General features: G+C 38.7%; 1 protein-coding gene across 4 annotated transcripts in view; it reads right to left on the reverse strand.

The window, feature by feature from the left end:
- Nucleotides 1-16,975, reverse strand: part of fstl5 (follistatin-like 5) — a 113,946-nt gene that overhangs the window by 74,968 nt on the left and 22,003 nt on the right. For 3 of the 4 annotated variants that reach the window (XM_035426494.1, XM_035426496.1, XM_035426493.1), the window contains exon 3: nucleotides 14,597-14,630. In XM_035426494.1, the coding sequence (XP_035282385.1) occupies nucleotides 14,597-14,630 (34 nt within the window). The remainder of the gene's footprint in view (nucleotides 1-14,596; nucleotides 14,631-16,975) is intronic. The other variant, XM_035426495.1, reaches the window with a different exon arrangement.

Here is a 16,975-nt window from a genome sequence, read left to right on the forward strand (position 1 = left end):
TTTATACACCGTGGTGTGTTCACATGACATCAAAGACAAATTGCTATTTAGGTGTAATGTGTTTTTTTTCATGAATCATCATTCAAAGGGAACGGGTTAAAAAAGAAAGTCAAGTTTGACAGTTGCAATGCTTGGATTGCCCAAGCACAGCTGTGCGGACAGGAAATCAGCAAAACCCTATTTCTCTCACTTCTGTTTTGACAATGCCAATACACACTCCTGTGCCATTTTTCCTGCTGAAAACCTGAGTGCACTCGACTGGTCACCACCTCTGCAGGCAACGGAAGAACCCGTATATAAAACCTGGTCACCTCTGAGAACATAATTCTCTAATATATAAAACGCGCGTAGCGGGTCAATTGTCTCGCATGGCGTTCGCTTGTTCTTGTCATTTCCAACGAGCATCAATATGATTAACAAGCTGTGTGAAGACAGAGGAAACTTTCTGAATGATACCTCACAGGAGAGAGGAAAGCAGGCTGCTCATATATTATTTGGGAGGCTTGAAAATGAGTTTTTTGCACCTCACTGCTTAAGCCCCAAAACATACTCAGCAGCTTATGGAAAGTATCCCACCGTGCAAGAAAACAATCAAAGCAAAAAAAAAAAAAAAAAGGTGAAAACCATTCTCTCTTGTGCAAACATGATTTACATTTAAATTTAACTTTGCATAAAAACTGAAAACCAACTCTTTTTTTTGTGGTGACATTTGCCTTTAGAGTCTGAGAATGTACCTCAGATCTTTCCACTGTGCTACATAATTATGGTCTAATACACAGATGCTGTTTACTGTGTTCCTTTAATTCCACATCCCTTTTGTGGATTGTTGTTTTTGCGAGTGGGGCTGGACCTGCCTGGGGTGTTTTGCCCGGAGAGCCAGCTGTCTTTAGGGAGGGAAGACTGTGGTAAACAACAGGAAACATCTCTCAGTTCGTTCACCGAGGCTAATTCAGACGCCCCAGAAGATTCATCCACAAGAGCACGCGAAACAAAGGAAAAACATCTCAATCAATAAACATCTACAAAAACAGGACTGTAATCAGAGCAACAGACCACAAACTCTTGGTCAGCTTTTTAATATGTGCTCCTATAAAATTGTAGAATATGGATTATTTACTTGGTCATCTCTGAAATGTTAACTAAGCCCTTTAAAGGCTATGAATAAGTCTCTGGTCTCTCAGAAAGTCGTCGGCGTATACTAGCAGTACACATTTTTTTAGCCCACGTGTTGTGGAAAATTAACAGACGTGATGTATTGATGGCTATTAAAAAGCTACTGCATGATCGCTACCATTAAATCTTTTTTTACAGTTATTAGACGCCGTTATATTTTATACGGGTTTTTTCAAATTAAAGTGTGATTACTGGGAAGTTATGGGAAGTCAAGAGTGATTAATCCTTATCAGAGCATGCCAAGAAGAAGCATTGGCTGTATTTTTTTCTAGGTAAGCTGGGCATTAATCAGTCGGACCCAAAACCAGAGCTCATTTAGAAAACATGGCAAAAAGCGTATTAATTCTGCTGTATCATAAACTAGATGTGCATAACTTTTTTCCTCTCGCTGTTAACAGTTACAATTGGTAGTCTCAGAGCAACTGTGAGATGTGAAATGAAGCATGGATGTGAACATTTTAATTATTTCTCAACCCTCCTCAGAAAACATTATTTCCACTAAGAAAGTGTGTAAAGAATGTGCACAAAGGAGGGTCGTGCAGCTCTTTAAAAAAAACAAAAGGATCTAGAGCACTGTGCTGCCAGGATGACAAAGAAGTGCCATTCGGGTGCCACAAAACACACCGCAGCAGGTCAAGTAATTCTAGCCAGTTGTGGTTTTTCGACCAGTTCTAGCCCTCTGTGTCGTGATGTGTCTCTGGGTATGGAGTGGAATCCTAACCATGCCAGTGCTGATTGGCCAGAATGCCTACAGGGTGGCTCTTAATCGGTCCTAGCCTCACCAGGGGAGAGAGGGATTCATTCGGCAAGAGCTTCAGTCTGGCTGATTGGGTTCCAGCAGTCAGCCCACAGCTGCTGTGCAAGCAGTGCCATCCTTGTGGAATGTGTAAGATGGACTGTAGAGCAAAGAAAGTGGAGTTCTCCCAAACTGGCTGACATAAATAAGAAAACTGGCAATTCTAAAACATCAAAAAAGATCAAAATTGGATAAATAGATTTTTTATGGGTTTTCATGGAAAGGTCATTTCAATTTTAACACAAGCAATTATGTTTAAAATGGCTAACGCACTAAATGCCTCTGAACAATGCACACCATCTTCTCAAAAAGATATTCTAACATCAACTTGGGAGAAAAGTATGGTCGTGGATGACCTCACCATAGGGGAACAAGCTGAAAATACGTGGAAATCATCTGTCTTGAAAGTATCATCTATCTTTGGTGCGTGTAAAACTGGCAAGAAAAATAATCTGTGTGATGTATTTAGGAGGACAATATCTGTTCTGCTGCAATACTTAGAGAATCAAAGACACAGAGATGTAAAAAAAGAAGAAAACAAGACGAGCCTTAAATGATCAAGGACAATGGAAATGAAATACCATGTTCTCATCGGGGGAAAAAAAGTGAGCGAGTAGAATTCATCATCCGTGCAGTGATCTATTTAAAACGCAGATGTTCCCTCAAACTTTTTAAGGCTAAATATTATGCAAAAATGAAAAAAATAAAAATAAAAACGAGTGTGCGTGCGTGTATCACAGCTTGCGCGGTAACGTTTCGTTTCTTGCGGTCCACAGTCTGAGCGGCGACGAGGCAACGCAGGCTCGTTGAAGTTACCCAAAAAATTTAAATGCGACCCACATACCGTCTCTCTAAACAGCCCTATTTGTCAGGCTAGCCATGCTCCGCTAATTGTAAACTCTTCACAGCGCTCCCACTGCTAATTCTCATAACATTAAGCTGTCTTGTTTGTGGCAACCAGCCATTGTGTACTTTTAGTGATAGCTCCTTTGCCGCCATAAGCTTCGGGTAAACATTTTAAGCGTCGGTTTCCAGTGACGATTACGCTTTAACTGCGCTTTGAACAAGCAGACATGGGGGAAAAATAGATACAATATTTTAAAAAGTCTATATGGAAATATGTGAAATGTATGATATGGTTTATATTTTCACATCATATATTTGTTAGAGCATAGTGACTTACAAACAGAATGAGAATGCTCAGTATTGCATGGTGGTAACAGGCTGGAGTGTCGGTTATCTGTCTGGGCTGTGAACCCAAAGCTCAGCTTCAAATAGAACACCACAGCTGCTCACTTGAATCATGTATTGTGTACAGCATTGGCCTGAGGTTTGTATTTGCATGGTTAATAAATAATAGCATAAAGTCTTCAAATATGAGGCTCTCTTTTTTCTATCCTGGAGTGCTAAAATATGCTTAGTCAACCACTGGCCAAATCATGCAGGAGTCGGGCTATGCATCAATTAGGAAGAGCAGACATCTTGTGAAAATGGAAAACCACTCTCTACCGCACTTACACAGCTCTGCTTCTTCTCTGATTCAGCAGATGCCTGAGCAAGACAAAAATTCAGTGCACACCAACAGATACAATAAACGCAGAAGGCCATGACATCATTCATTATTCAGACATTTAAAAAAGGTTATGGTGGTTGGGATTCGCAAGACATGTGTTGCTTATATAGGTCTGCTGGATAAAGTCTCCCACCAAACCTAGCTCTGGTGTTTAACTATTTTCAAACTATTTCCAGAAGAACAATTTTTGCTACTATTTTTGTGTAGACGTCATGCATCACTTAGTTAAAATAACATTTTGCAGGATCTTCTTTTTCTTTTATAAGTAAATAAAGTGAAAATATATCAGTTCTGAAAACAGAGGCCTTTTTACTTCAGTGCTCTATTTTCTTGATCTATTATCCTATTACAGTTGGTTTGTGCTTTAAAACGATTAAATTTGGCGAGGCCCCAAAAACGAAGGGGAGTGAATTGGGAGCGTATTTGAGGAACAATAATGCTGTTAACGTTCAGCAGGGACAGCTAGATGCTATTATTCATGCTATGCAAATACAATGGGGTAGGCTCCACAAAATTACTTACGGAATACCAAAGTTAAATATCCCTTTTAGCTTTTGGCAGTGTTGAAATTCTTGTGTTTCTGTAAGCTCATATAGGCAAGTGGCTGATGGGGGCAGTGGTGAAAGGAGAGGAGAGGGCCTCCTGATATAATTTTGAAACCCGGCCCCCATGGGTCAGAACAGAACGACCCTGCTAGGAAACTAAGCCTATAAATGGAGGGAACAGGTAATGAATAGATTATACTGACAGAGGAGGAGCAATTCTGCTCTTTGTCCCTGACCAATAACAGCAGATGTCTTTGTTACATGCAGGGGCAGGACTATCCTTTTTGACTGTGGTAAATAATGTTCCCTGTTCTCCCTCTGTCTGCGTGGGTTTCCTCCGGGTACTCCGGTTTCCTACCACAGTCAAAGACATGCCAGTAGGTTAATTGGAGACTCTAAATAGTTATGAGTGTGTGAGTGAATTGTGTGTATGCCCTTTGATAGATTGGTGGCCCGTCCAGAGTGTAATCCTGCCTCTCACCCAATGGATGCTGGGATAGGCTCCAGCATCCCCCGCGACCCTGCCCAGGATAAGCGGACATAGATAATGAATGGATAGATAATATTCCCATCTTTCAGAGGATGCAGATGAAATATAGACATGCATTATTTGCCGCCAAACCAAAGACAGAATTCATAAAAATCGAACAGCAATACAAAGAGACCGTAAGCAGGAAAAATGCTATACATTAACGCAAAAATAAATCCGAAGTGCAGAAAAAGTAAAGAGTTATAATGAAATATGATGATATGAAAGCAATAAATATAATGTAATTTTATGCTCTGTTTATGAACTCAATTTAATTAACACAGAGGAATCATTAACACGAAGGAAACAAAATACACAGTAATAAAAATGGCAGTGTTGTATTGCAAAGACATCAAATTAGTGTATCTTTAAAAATAAACGGTTTTCACAGGAGTTGAGAACAGGAAGATCAGAGAGACAGAGAGGGTGATGACAATGAGTAGCATACAGTACTATGGAGCTGTTTTGCTGCATACAAACGGTCAAATCCTTTTTCAAACAATATTCTCAAACACAGGTGGGGCAAAACAGATATGGGTTCATGGGTTCGGTAAGTTGGCCAATTTAGACCAATTTATCTTATCTCACAATAACATGGAGAAAGAGAAAAACAAGAGTTGTCAAAATAAGGTACTCCAAGGCAACCCCTGCTGGAACCCTTGTTTGTAAATGAGATTTTCAATTAATAGCTGATCCTTACCCATGCAGTTTAAAATAACTAAATAATAATAAATGGTGGCGAGAAGCAGTAAGTTGGTTCAAAGTAAAGTGAAGACAGGTGATTGTAAAATGACAGATTACATCTAACTGGAATGGCTTCCATAAATGCATAATACAAATGGATGATATGTAAAATGTAAGCAATGCCCTTTACTTCCAGGAAAATAAATACCTTGAAACGGCTTATTTTTCTTCAGCAATATGAGTGCACATTAAATATCTCATTCTTGAATGTTATTTTTAGATGTTACAAATTAAAGTGCTGGTGTTTTCCATCAAAATCTCAACCCATCTACTTGGCATCAAGTACATTTCCAGGTATCCTTAAATACGAAAAAATGGGAGAAAACAACTGTGAAACATTTCCAGTTACATTCATTCACCTCCAGCAATGTGTTTTCATCTTTACAGTGAAAATGACAGTCATGACCTGTTTTGAAGAATGGAGAACTAGTGAAAGGAGTTACTGGTGAAGAGATAAAAATATTCCTTCTGTAGTATACATGTGAAGTACTGCCTGAATTAGTATTTTATGGGCCAAGAATAAAGCCCAGCATTTTTTTAAAAAAGGAAGCAGAATACAATCTCAAAGCAAAAGACTTTCAAATGATAAAGACCAGGGTGTGCTTAATTAGAGAGTGGTACTGTGAAAAATATATTTTTTGTTTTTGGAAAGAACAGACAAGCTGAAAAGAGACAACTACCTCACAGAAATACAGAATTCAAGGAGGATGCACCCTGCCTATAATCAAACCAGTCTCATCATTAACGTTTCCATTTTCACACACATAATAATTCCATCCATTACCAAAAATAATCATAGTTATAGAAAGCATATTTTGTACTGTATGCATAGACATCGTGCTATAGACTTACCAAAAATAAAATTGTATAATACATTTTTAGATAATCAGTTTTGTTGTTTGGACAAGATTTTGAAGAAACGATGTCAATGACCGGAAGTAATTAGGAGGTGATTTAAAATATCTATTTACTTATACTAACAATGACTCAAAATTCACCCAAATGCATTTGCTTTTGTTGGACTGAATAGTATCTTAAACCATGTAAGTCTGACATATTTAAATCAGCCTTATTGCCATTTTATTGTTAGCTTTTTTTTTTGTTGTTGTTGCAATTTTAATCCTTACCAGGATACAATCCTGCTGATCTCAACTAGTACATAATTCAGAAAATAGCTGTATTCAAAATTCTCCTTGTTAGTTTGTGAGTCATGCTATGGCAATCCTGTATAATTATTATTGGTAGAAGTAGTAGTAGTAGTAGTAGTGTTAGTCAAAGTAGTAGTAGTGTTGGCAGTCGCAGTAGTAGTACTAGCAGTGTTGGCAGTCATAGTAGAATTGGCAGTTATAGTAGTAGTCGTGTTGGCAGTCACAGTAGAGTATACAAAACGAATCATAATAATTGGCTGTAGCATTAGTAGGCCTAGCAGATGTAAGAATTTCAGCCTTTGCGATTCCTGTAGCCATGTTTGTATTATTCTGCTTGAATGCATAGTGATCAATTGCTCAGCTGCCCTGTATAGTACATTCAGCACAAAACACACTGTTTGTGTACCAGCAGTCAGCAATTTCTCCAGCACATTGTGTCTGCATGAATATTCATCAGATGTAAATACTGACTTTTCCAATGTGCAGATTCTTGGGGGTCATAAGGAAATATAAATTTTTCCTCTCGGTGAACTTCTGGTTACCTGTGGGTACCTGTTGATTTGTTTGTCACCTTGGGCCCAGAGATGAGGCGTTTAACCTTTCTAGAATTTCAGCAAAATGCAAAGTGTATCTAACATCTGGCGAGGGCAGTCACTGCCAGTGTGGAGATGCACACAGGCAGCAGACTGCTGGGTATCTCCATCTCCATGTGAAGGCACACCATGCACAGAGCTTACTGAAGATAAACCAGTGGGAGTACTGAGAGAGAATTACAAAGTGCTGCATTGAATATGTGTTTATGCCGTACAGATGAGCCCCTATGAATTTTGTCATTTTTGACATAATCTAGTTCAAGCCAGAGGATGTTATTTTAATTCATATAGCTCAGTCAGGACACATATATAAGACTGTGGGAGTCAACCACAATTTTCTTTTTTGAGCAAAAATGTTACCACTTTTGCCTCTTCCGTTAATATCATTCTGCTGTGGTGAATCATGGGTAAGTGAGTTTTCAGCACTCATTACCTCTGTCACTGTCATGTGCAATGGGCTATGTGATATGTGGTTTAATTTATTTTTTACCAAAAAAAGTGAAAAATATAGCCTACTATCTTTTGCATTGCCCCAAGCTACCATCAGATTCTGTCTGCAGTAAAGACATTTGTGTTTTTGGTGCTGCAATAGGCAGTGTGTCAAAAAAAGTATGAAGAATTGTGGAAGTTTTGTGTCAAATACTGTGTTTGCATTTTTCTTCCTCTCAGACAACTTCATAACTAAAATACTGTTGCTCTGTGCTATGTTAGTGGTGCTAATAATTCACATATTTAGACATGGAACATATTGAGGCTTATATGAAATTGGCCAATGGAGGCAAATATTAATAGTGAGACTGGAAACAGGAAATTAAAGAGGAGATACAGGAAAACACACAAAATGATCCAAGTTTAAGAGATTTACCGTGTGGCTGTGTGAAGCTGTATCTGAAATCTGTGTGGTCATCTGACGTCAAAGGTCAGAGGGTATGGAAGTTGTCTGCAGTAATTGTAGTCCTGTGGGCAACTCGAAAGAATGCTAAATAAGTGTAACATTTTCAGCTTGCATACTCAAAATGGTTTGTTGATGCAGGAGAAACACTTTGTGTCCTTTCATGCCTGTCTAACAAACTATACACTGTTAGAAATGTAACGTCATTGGCTGAAATGCTTTCCAGTTGTCATTATAATATCTCGCCACTGGCTGGTTGTATACTGGGCAAAACCTATACTGTCCAGCTATAGCCTTTGTTGGTGCACGGAGGGTCCCATCAGCTATAATGAGGGTCTGCTCAGCCAGAACTCATCAGAGAAGCTTGTAGGTGCACTCATCTTGTTTCAGAGACTCTATCCAAACCAGAGATGATACAATTCATATGTGCATAATACTTTTGGGTGTTTATAACAGCAAAACGGACAACAATGATAATTCCTCAGGAGAATTGCCAAGTAAACGATGAACATTCTGTCGATGCTCCTCTGAGTTAGCACATTTTCTGGACTTAAAATTACTGTGGCTTTTGTTCGCTGGATGCTTGCCATGATAAAAACACAGACTTTACAGTGATTCATGTTATTTATGGATTTCAAAAATGCATAGCATGTGAGGGCCCCAAAGCACCACCCCAAATGTTTCAAAATAAGGAACTATTGTTGCTAAAACATTGGCACCGTAAAGTAGTTTAGAGAGATACACCAGTTTGAAAGGGTTAAAACTCATTGTTTTATCACGTGACCAGACTGATAAAAAATTTCACCATAAAAAAATTGAATCAAAGCAAATAAACCCATTCTGGCCCATTCTCTTACTGTCTAGCTATAAGTATTTTAATTCACCAATAATGTGTTCAGGATATCACAAAAAAATGATCAGAATAGAATAGATTTTTTTAAATAGAAAAAAAAATTTATTCTACTCTTCATATTTCTGAATATCTTTTCAGCAACTTGAAACCTTTAGATCAAACACTGTTTGATAGCATTTAAATTTTTAAAGCATTTCCATTTTTTTTTTAAGAAGGAGAGCAGGACACCCCGCTATCCATTTTTCATTCAGACAGGCAGAAAGTAGAGCGGGTAAGACACACTGAACAGACCCCAGCTGAGAAAGTGCCAGGCTGCCATTGAGCCCATGCCCACGCAGGGGGAATTTCATATGGCCTGAGACTCAGATGCCCACCAGACCGCGCCACACAGCATTTTTAATAATCAATAGAGAGTGTCTTTTCGTTTTGGTTTTGTGCACACTTTTTTTGCATCAGAGCTTGATATGGGTATAAGTGCATATGCTGTTTCTGCTTACAACCTGCATTCGGTTGATGGGCAGTCCACAATTCTGAAGTGTTTATATCTGTGGTTCTACTGCGTGTATAAACCAGTCATGTTGCCAGAAATGGATTTTCGGGTGGGCATGAGCCAATAGTGCATTGGTGAATTTGTTTGATATAAAATGCACACTCCAACAGACAGCCTATAATAAACCGTAATGCAGTGGTTCGCATAAGAACACCCTTACAAAAATGTTGCTTCCATATGCATAATAATCAAACACCAAATCTCTTGTCTGTCTTTCCAGTACAAGAAAATCTATAGTATAAACAAGGACACGTGATCTGACTCTCAGAAGTCGTGTCGTCATTGCCTTCAGGTTCGTTAGCATTTTTAGACATCCCTGCGATGGATCAACAACCTGTCCAGGTTGTATTCCTGCCTCTCACCTAATGCACGATAGGATAGGCTCCAGCACCCGCCACAACCCTGACCAGGATAAGCGGATATAGATAATGGATGGATGGATGAAGTACTCAGGCTATTATAATAGGGAGTTTTTATGATATGTTCTTTTAAATAACTCTGGACTGTATTTGTGTGCCTGGGATCAATCAGGGTGGGCCCAAGCCCACCCAGGCCCACCCGTGGCAATGCACACTGGGTATTTTTTGTTTGTTTGCTTGTTTGTTTTTACTATACTGCATAAGATAACAGGAGCCCTCACCATTGATGCACATGCATCTAGCAGTTAAAACGTAAAGGGCAAAAGCCTTGCTGACAGTTTTCCTAAATGTGAGCCAGGAGTATACTAAATTAATTGGACACCAATCTGCAGCTTTGTGCATTTCATCATGCACCTAAAGTAGGATGCATCTTGGAACAGAAAATGGGGATGTATAATTTACAATCTGCAAACTTTATGAGGCTAAGGATGGCTTGTGGAGCCTTCCTGCAATGTATTCTTTGCTGTGTGCAGCACATTTTAATTATGAATGCAGAAACTATATTACTTGCTTAAGCGTTGTGGAATCAAATTGCTTTTAGTAAATAATTAAATAATGGCAATACAAATAGAACTAATTAAATCTAATCATTTGTTTGCAAGTGCAGCATGTAGTGTTTACTCTACAAAGAAATGAAATGAATCTGAAATAAGCACAATATTTCTCTGAGATTGTTGCTTTCCAGAATAAAATAGCACACTAGTGTGTCACAGCATAGTAAATCATGGTTTTGCTTTGAAGATGAGGCCCTACGTCAGTTACAGTACAGCAATCCATTTGCCACGTTGCAGATATATATTTTTTTTCTTTTTCGCTCAATTCAATATATAAATATAGATGTAGTCAGGCACAAAGGAAATATGAAAATGAATCCTTACAGACAGCTAGACCCAACCTTTGCAGTGATGTACCTTCCACCGTTATTGGTTTGACCTTCTAGTGAATACGAAGATATCTGTTGCATTACTTTCGTATTACTTTCTGCCAAATGAATTAGTAGCTTGGCTATCTTTAGTCTGGCATTGATTCTTGTCTCCATCATTAATAAACCGAGGAAGCAGCTGATACAGGGAAGACACAGATGCATCTGTCAGAGGTAAAGGGCACACCAGAGATTGCCTTCCAAGTTTATGACACTCTACTGCATTTCACATTCTCTCTGTTTGAGGCATATGGCCTGATTCAGGCTAACCCCCAAAGCGGTTTTTAAGTTTGAAGAATGATTTTAAGGGGCACCTGTGTGGCTCAACTGATGCTCAATTAGAGCACAAACTCAGATTGTGTGTGTTAGCTAGGGAAATGTCATTACCTACTGTATATACACCTCAGTTATCAGTATACCTAAATATGTACACGCACACACACACAGACACACACACACACAGTAACTTCAAGCCAAAGCATCTTCTTTTGTATGACTCTAAATAGCTAAGAAATGTATGTAATTCCGACAAAAGCATTCATCTTTATTCTCCATTTGGTAACAACTAGATTATTAATAAACCAAAGTGGGCACAAAACCTGAAACCTAAAAAGTGAAATAGAATGTGATAAATACGGTATGTCACCATATAGGAATACATAAGGTGCATTTTGTATGGGCTATACACTGAAATATTTCAAATGAATTCATTCATATTCATTCAAATTCATATTCATAATATTTTTAGCATGTTTCAAGCCATAGAAGAAACACTCATCTGTCGAGCCATTCATAGTTTGTCAAGTCATGTAATTCTCTCGCAAGAAAATATGCACTCATATTTCTAGGCTGTTTTACAATGTACAACTATGTAAAATGATCACCTATGGAAGGTGGCACCATGTGAAAATGAATCCAATTTAATCACTGTTTAGCAAATTCTCTCATTGGCATTACATTTGAGTTAGCCACCTTCAGCCAGTTATCACATGGTGGCATGAGTTAATTTCCCAGAAGCAAGTCTTTCATCTCAAAGACACAGACATTGGTTGATTCAAGGAAACCATGTTCCATTTTTCAACAAGCAATAAAACGGTTACAGATTCATCCTTTTCTTCCAATTCCGTTTGATTTTATGAAAGCCCTTGAATTTGGATGATTATATATAGAGCGTGTCAGGGATATTGCAGAAGTAAATGCATATTAAAGTATTTTTTGACATGTTTACATCTTCATCCACGTAGTAAAGTCTGCAAAATCAGCAAAACCTTCAGGCAAAGCAGAGGGGCAGCAGCTCTTTATTTCACTCATAAATACGTGAGTATATGTTATGTTAGAGGTTTGTAAAGAGAAATGCTTTAAAATGGTAACAATTGTGCATTTTTACCTGACAAGTTGAACATGAAACAAGACCCATCAGCCCTATCTGAATGACAGGCATATTCACTGCTGCTAGTAATGTGCAATGTGTTCGTGTTGTCAATTGTCATTTTACACAAACACACACACACACGCGCACACACCCACACACACACACACACAAGTCCAACCAAATGCCTCCATATTCATTGCATTCACCATAGAGCTCTTCCTTGGCTAACCAGTCTTTTCGTGATTTCTCAGCTCACCATGGCTCTCTTTCATCTTAATGATGAAAAACTGTTCCAAACAGTTGGTCTTGGTTAGCCTAAGGTTTGGCCTATGGCTGTTTTTTTTTCTTCTTTCTTCTCAGCCACAAAACGGCTTCCTTAACTTCCCTGACACTATAAGTACAGAGGAAGGAAAAGTGCAAGCACTTTATGCATATACACTAATGGTTACACCTTTTCTAGTTGTATTTCAGACTATTTTTAGGTTTTCCATGAGAATTGACAGCAGAGCGACAATTGAAATCACCGCAATAATAAGTACTAACTGATTAACACTATCGCTGTCTCTCACATTCACAGTATGATGTCTATGCATTTAGTGCTCGACTCTCAAATTCTGAGATAAAATAAGACAAGGTCTGATTGGAGAGGGTTTCCGACTTAAATGTGAAGAAACGAAAAGGGAGCGTTCTTTTCCCACAGACAGCTGTGAGAACTCCATTTTGAGACCCATTAAACTGGAGGTTAAGGGAAGGTTTAGCGTTCGTTTAAGTGACCGGAATACATATAATGTTGTGCAGTTATTGGCGGCAGTGAAGTCAAGTATCCCGATTCAAGGTCATTTACTGTAATCACTCGTTTGAAAGCAGCGTATGCGCTTACGTCGTTTTACATTTCCTTCCCAGCAGCCTGTTGGTCTTCCCTCATTGTCAACCCGAGCGTGGGGGGGAATATTTTATCTGTTGCGTTGTTATGTGGTTATTTATATGTCAACAAGTTTGCCTGATTCACCTTGCAATAACCTCAGAGTGAGGTATTCAACGGTACTGTCGGGGGAAAGTCACTCAGGCATATCACATCCTACAGTAAGTGTAACATTGTGAGTTCCAACAGGTGAGCTCTGAAGATAGTATGCACCGTCAATGACAATCACCCACTTAAAATTCATCCGCAGCCACACCGAAACAGCACTAACAACAAAGTCCATGCTGCAAAACAACAAATATAAAAACTCTTATTCGTAAAGTTTCCTCCCTTTTTTAATGTATTTTTCAATTCTTCTTGCTTTACTTCAGATCAAGATTGATGGTGAGATCTTTATTTTTAACTCTTGTATCCCACATCGAATGTGGAGTGAGGTCGGACACACCCCTGCCCTACACTCTATTCCAGCCAAGGAATGGGCATACCCTGACATGCATTAAAAAACTTTGTAAGAAACATAGATTAGGGTGCAGAGATGGGTAAGAAAAAGTACACATTCCTGATGTATTTTTGTAATTAGTCAATTTGATTTAAACTGAGCAAAACAGAGAATGTTTTCATTTAATTTTTTATCTTGTTGGATAACTCTAAGTCAGTTTTTGCAAACTGCATTTCATACATTACACATTTGATTTGTCAAACTATTTTGTTCTCCCCGGCCTATTTGTTATTCTAGTCAATTATTCAGGTTTTCAAGACATCCAACATGCCTCCTGTCCAAACAGGGTCAGGAATGTGGCAGTGTAGTACAGTGCTCAGGGATGTGGGTTTGTAATCCAGAGTTTGCAGGTTGGATTGTCTCTGTTCTCTTCGTGTGCCCTTGAGAAAGGTACTTAGCCTGGAGTGCATCAGAATATCGTCAATGGTGTAAAGACATGCAACCATGTAAAAACTATTTTTGTAAATAAGAACACTAGCTAATTGCTAAATAAACGTGTAGTGTAGGTGTACGTATTAAATAACACACATATATTAAATGGCAATAGTGGCTTTTAGTAGCCCTTTACATTTACTGCCATGGATAATCCAACTCCATTGCCAGCGTCTACAGTCAGAAGCTTTCTGTCTCTCTTGGGGGGGGAAAAAAAACACTCTCAGAACAGGGAACGGAGGCACCGGCAATTGTTCGACTCAAATGCCAGAGTGAAAAGAAAAGTCTGGGCGTATCGAGGCCCTCCAGGATCAGGGTTAAGGTACACCGCATAGCGGGTCGGCACAAGTGCCTTTTACCGCTCGCTCTAAGCGGACGGCCGGGCGGAACACAGAGAGCACACACGTAGCTCAGCGGCGAAGCGCGGCTGAGGGGAAATGTCGATGTTTTCCGTCCACCGCTGTGAAATAAACCAGCGGGGTAGGGCAAACCGAAATATGGCTTGGGACGAATGCGTGAACAAGGTGCCGTATTATTTCAGAAGCAAAAGGCTGGGAAGGGCCCACAGAAATGAATGCAGAGCTGGGAGGCGGGCAGATCAGTGCAGTGAGCAGAATAAATGATGAATCCGTACCTGTAACCCGTAGACTCTCCGGGCTTCCATCCTGCTGAAACACAAACAGAGAGAGAGAGGGTGAAGGATGAAATATCACGAGCCAGAGGCAAAATCTCAACAAAAAAAAAGAAAAAACTATTAGTATGATTATGTGGTGAAAAAAAAGGAACACAAGACTCATAAAAAGTTGTGTGGATTTATGATTATGCACAATAAACAAATTAAAGCATTTACTATGCAGTTATTCAGAGTTACTTACACAGCTCACATTCTTTTCATACAATCTATTTATACAGCTGGATATATACAGTACTGAAGTGATTCAGGTTAAGCACCTTGCTTAGGGATACAAAGGCAGTGCACATTACCTTGGTAATCAAGTCTACCTTGTTGGAGTTACAAAATCAGTTTCCAAACAATTGTATCATTCCGCTATCCATAATATGATGACACATCGTTTTTTTACAAAGGCTCTGGAAACTGCACTTTTCCATTTCTGGGTCAACAAAAGCAATCACAATTAGTACTCTGTGATACTTCCTGCCTGTCAGGGCACTATGGACAAATAAGTTGATCCCCTAACCACTGTACTTTTTGCAGTTATACAGGTTTGCCAACTCAAATACCAGAATTTACAATAACTTGTAAGGTGCAGGCTAAATGAAAGTGTGCTCTTCGAGATGAGAGAGAGGTCTCCCTTCCGAAAGGTTAGAGGAATCGATGTGATTTGATTTCCTGCTTGTCGCTAAAATGGATGAAAAGGTTTCATGCAATTCTAAAGGAATGCTCAAAGAACCACTGCCCCAGATTCCCTATCACAGAACCACCAGTATATATTCTGAGGTTTATGTAGAATAGGGGCCCAAGAGAATAGGACAAATGCATAATGCAACATTTCACAGGTAAGTAATTTAGGATTTGTGCTAATATCAAAATTGGTAAACCAGTCAAGCTCATAGCAAAGTAACATGCAAACAAATAAATAAATAGACATCTCAAGATGTGCAACCATATATAGCTACTGTGTTGGCCAAACAAGGTCTTCTGAACTGACTAAACATTATTTTAGTGTTTAGAAGTATACAGTATCAGTATATATTATGTTTCATGTTTCGCTGTCTTTTCAATCACTTGGATATTTCAGTGAAGGTAGTTGAACAAAGAGTCAAATGTTCACTCAAAATTCAGAAAACAACTAGACTTATAAAACAGCATAATAAGGTTAAAAATACTTCATGAAGTATTTATGACTGATTTCAGTCATTTAAAAGTACACAGTGTTTTGTTGAATAAATATGCTTTGTGATTTTACATATCACACACTAATAAAAGAACCTTTAACAGACTCACAGAATGACCTTGATTTGTAATATTTAGTAATATAATTAATTATTGCTATTCAAGTGTTCATTATTATATAATTATTGTCTATAATATTATTATATAATTAAATGATGTGTAATGTATTATTACTGAACATACTGAATCCTAATTTTTCCTCAGTATTTATCAAAGATTCAGGTTAACAAAGGAGAGGAAATAAGCTGAATTGACAGTAAATGAGGCAGTTAGTTGAACAGAAGACAGATTGTTACAGTCCCATCTCACTCCTGCACATGAAATGCAAAACTGTTTTTCTCAGGTATATCCAGAAAGATTGCTACTGCATCCTACAAAATGAGTGTGGTATTACAGTACAATGGCAGAGAGAGGACTGGTTCCTTGTTTCTTATGATGCCTGAGATTTACAGAATAACAGCTTCAAGCCAACTGATGTGTTCTAGGAGGCAAAAGAGAAAATTGGAGCGAATTTACTGTGGCACACTGGAAGCCATTATCTGCGGTTCAGTACTACCAGCTCTGCTTTCCAAGGATTTTCCATATAGTACTGCTTACAACAGTGGATATAGATATAGCTTGAGCTATTCATCCTACCTCTCAGAGACGGGTCTTCCCCAAAATATTTTACAACCAGCAGACAGAGGCATGTAGAAAGGATTCACTGCCAGCAGATCTGCTCCAGGGATTGCCTTTGAAATAAAATCCCCACTGAAGTGAATGTGAAAGCTGAGGCAAAAACTACCCTCTTTAATTAAACAACCACAAATGACATCATAGCTGATCTGACAGTTTGAACCACAAGTGGTGGTAGGTGCAAACAATATTGAAAAGGACTGAATAGCTTAATAAGGTGGGCAGACATTTCAAGCTGAGAAATCCAGGAGTTTGGCAAACAGCACAGAGGTATTTCAAATTAGATGCAGACAGGCTTATTCAACTGGCCGTCCTTGGAGGGCCAAACCATCCAAGCATTTCTGCCTGTACCATGGCATTAGCCATGCTTAACTAGCAAATAGCATCTGTTATCAATAAGGTAAATGTCAAATTCATATTAAT

Source organism: Anguilla anguilla, chromosome 7 (assembly GCF_013347855.1).
Source record: "Anguilla anguilla isolate fAngAng1 chromosome 7, fAngAng1.pri, whole genome shotgun sequence".
NCBI lineage: Eukaryota > Metazoa > Chordata > Actinopteri > Anguilliformes > Anguillidae > Anguilla > Anguilla anguilla.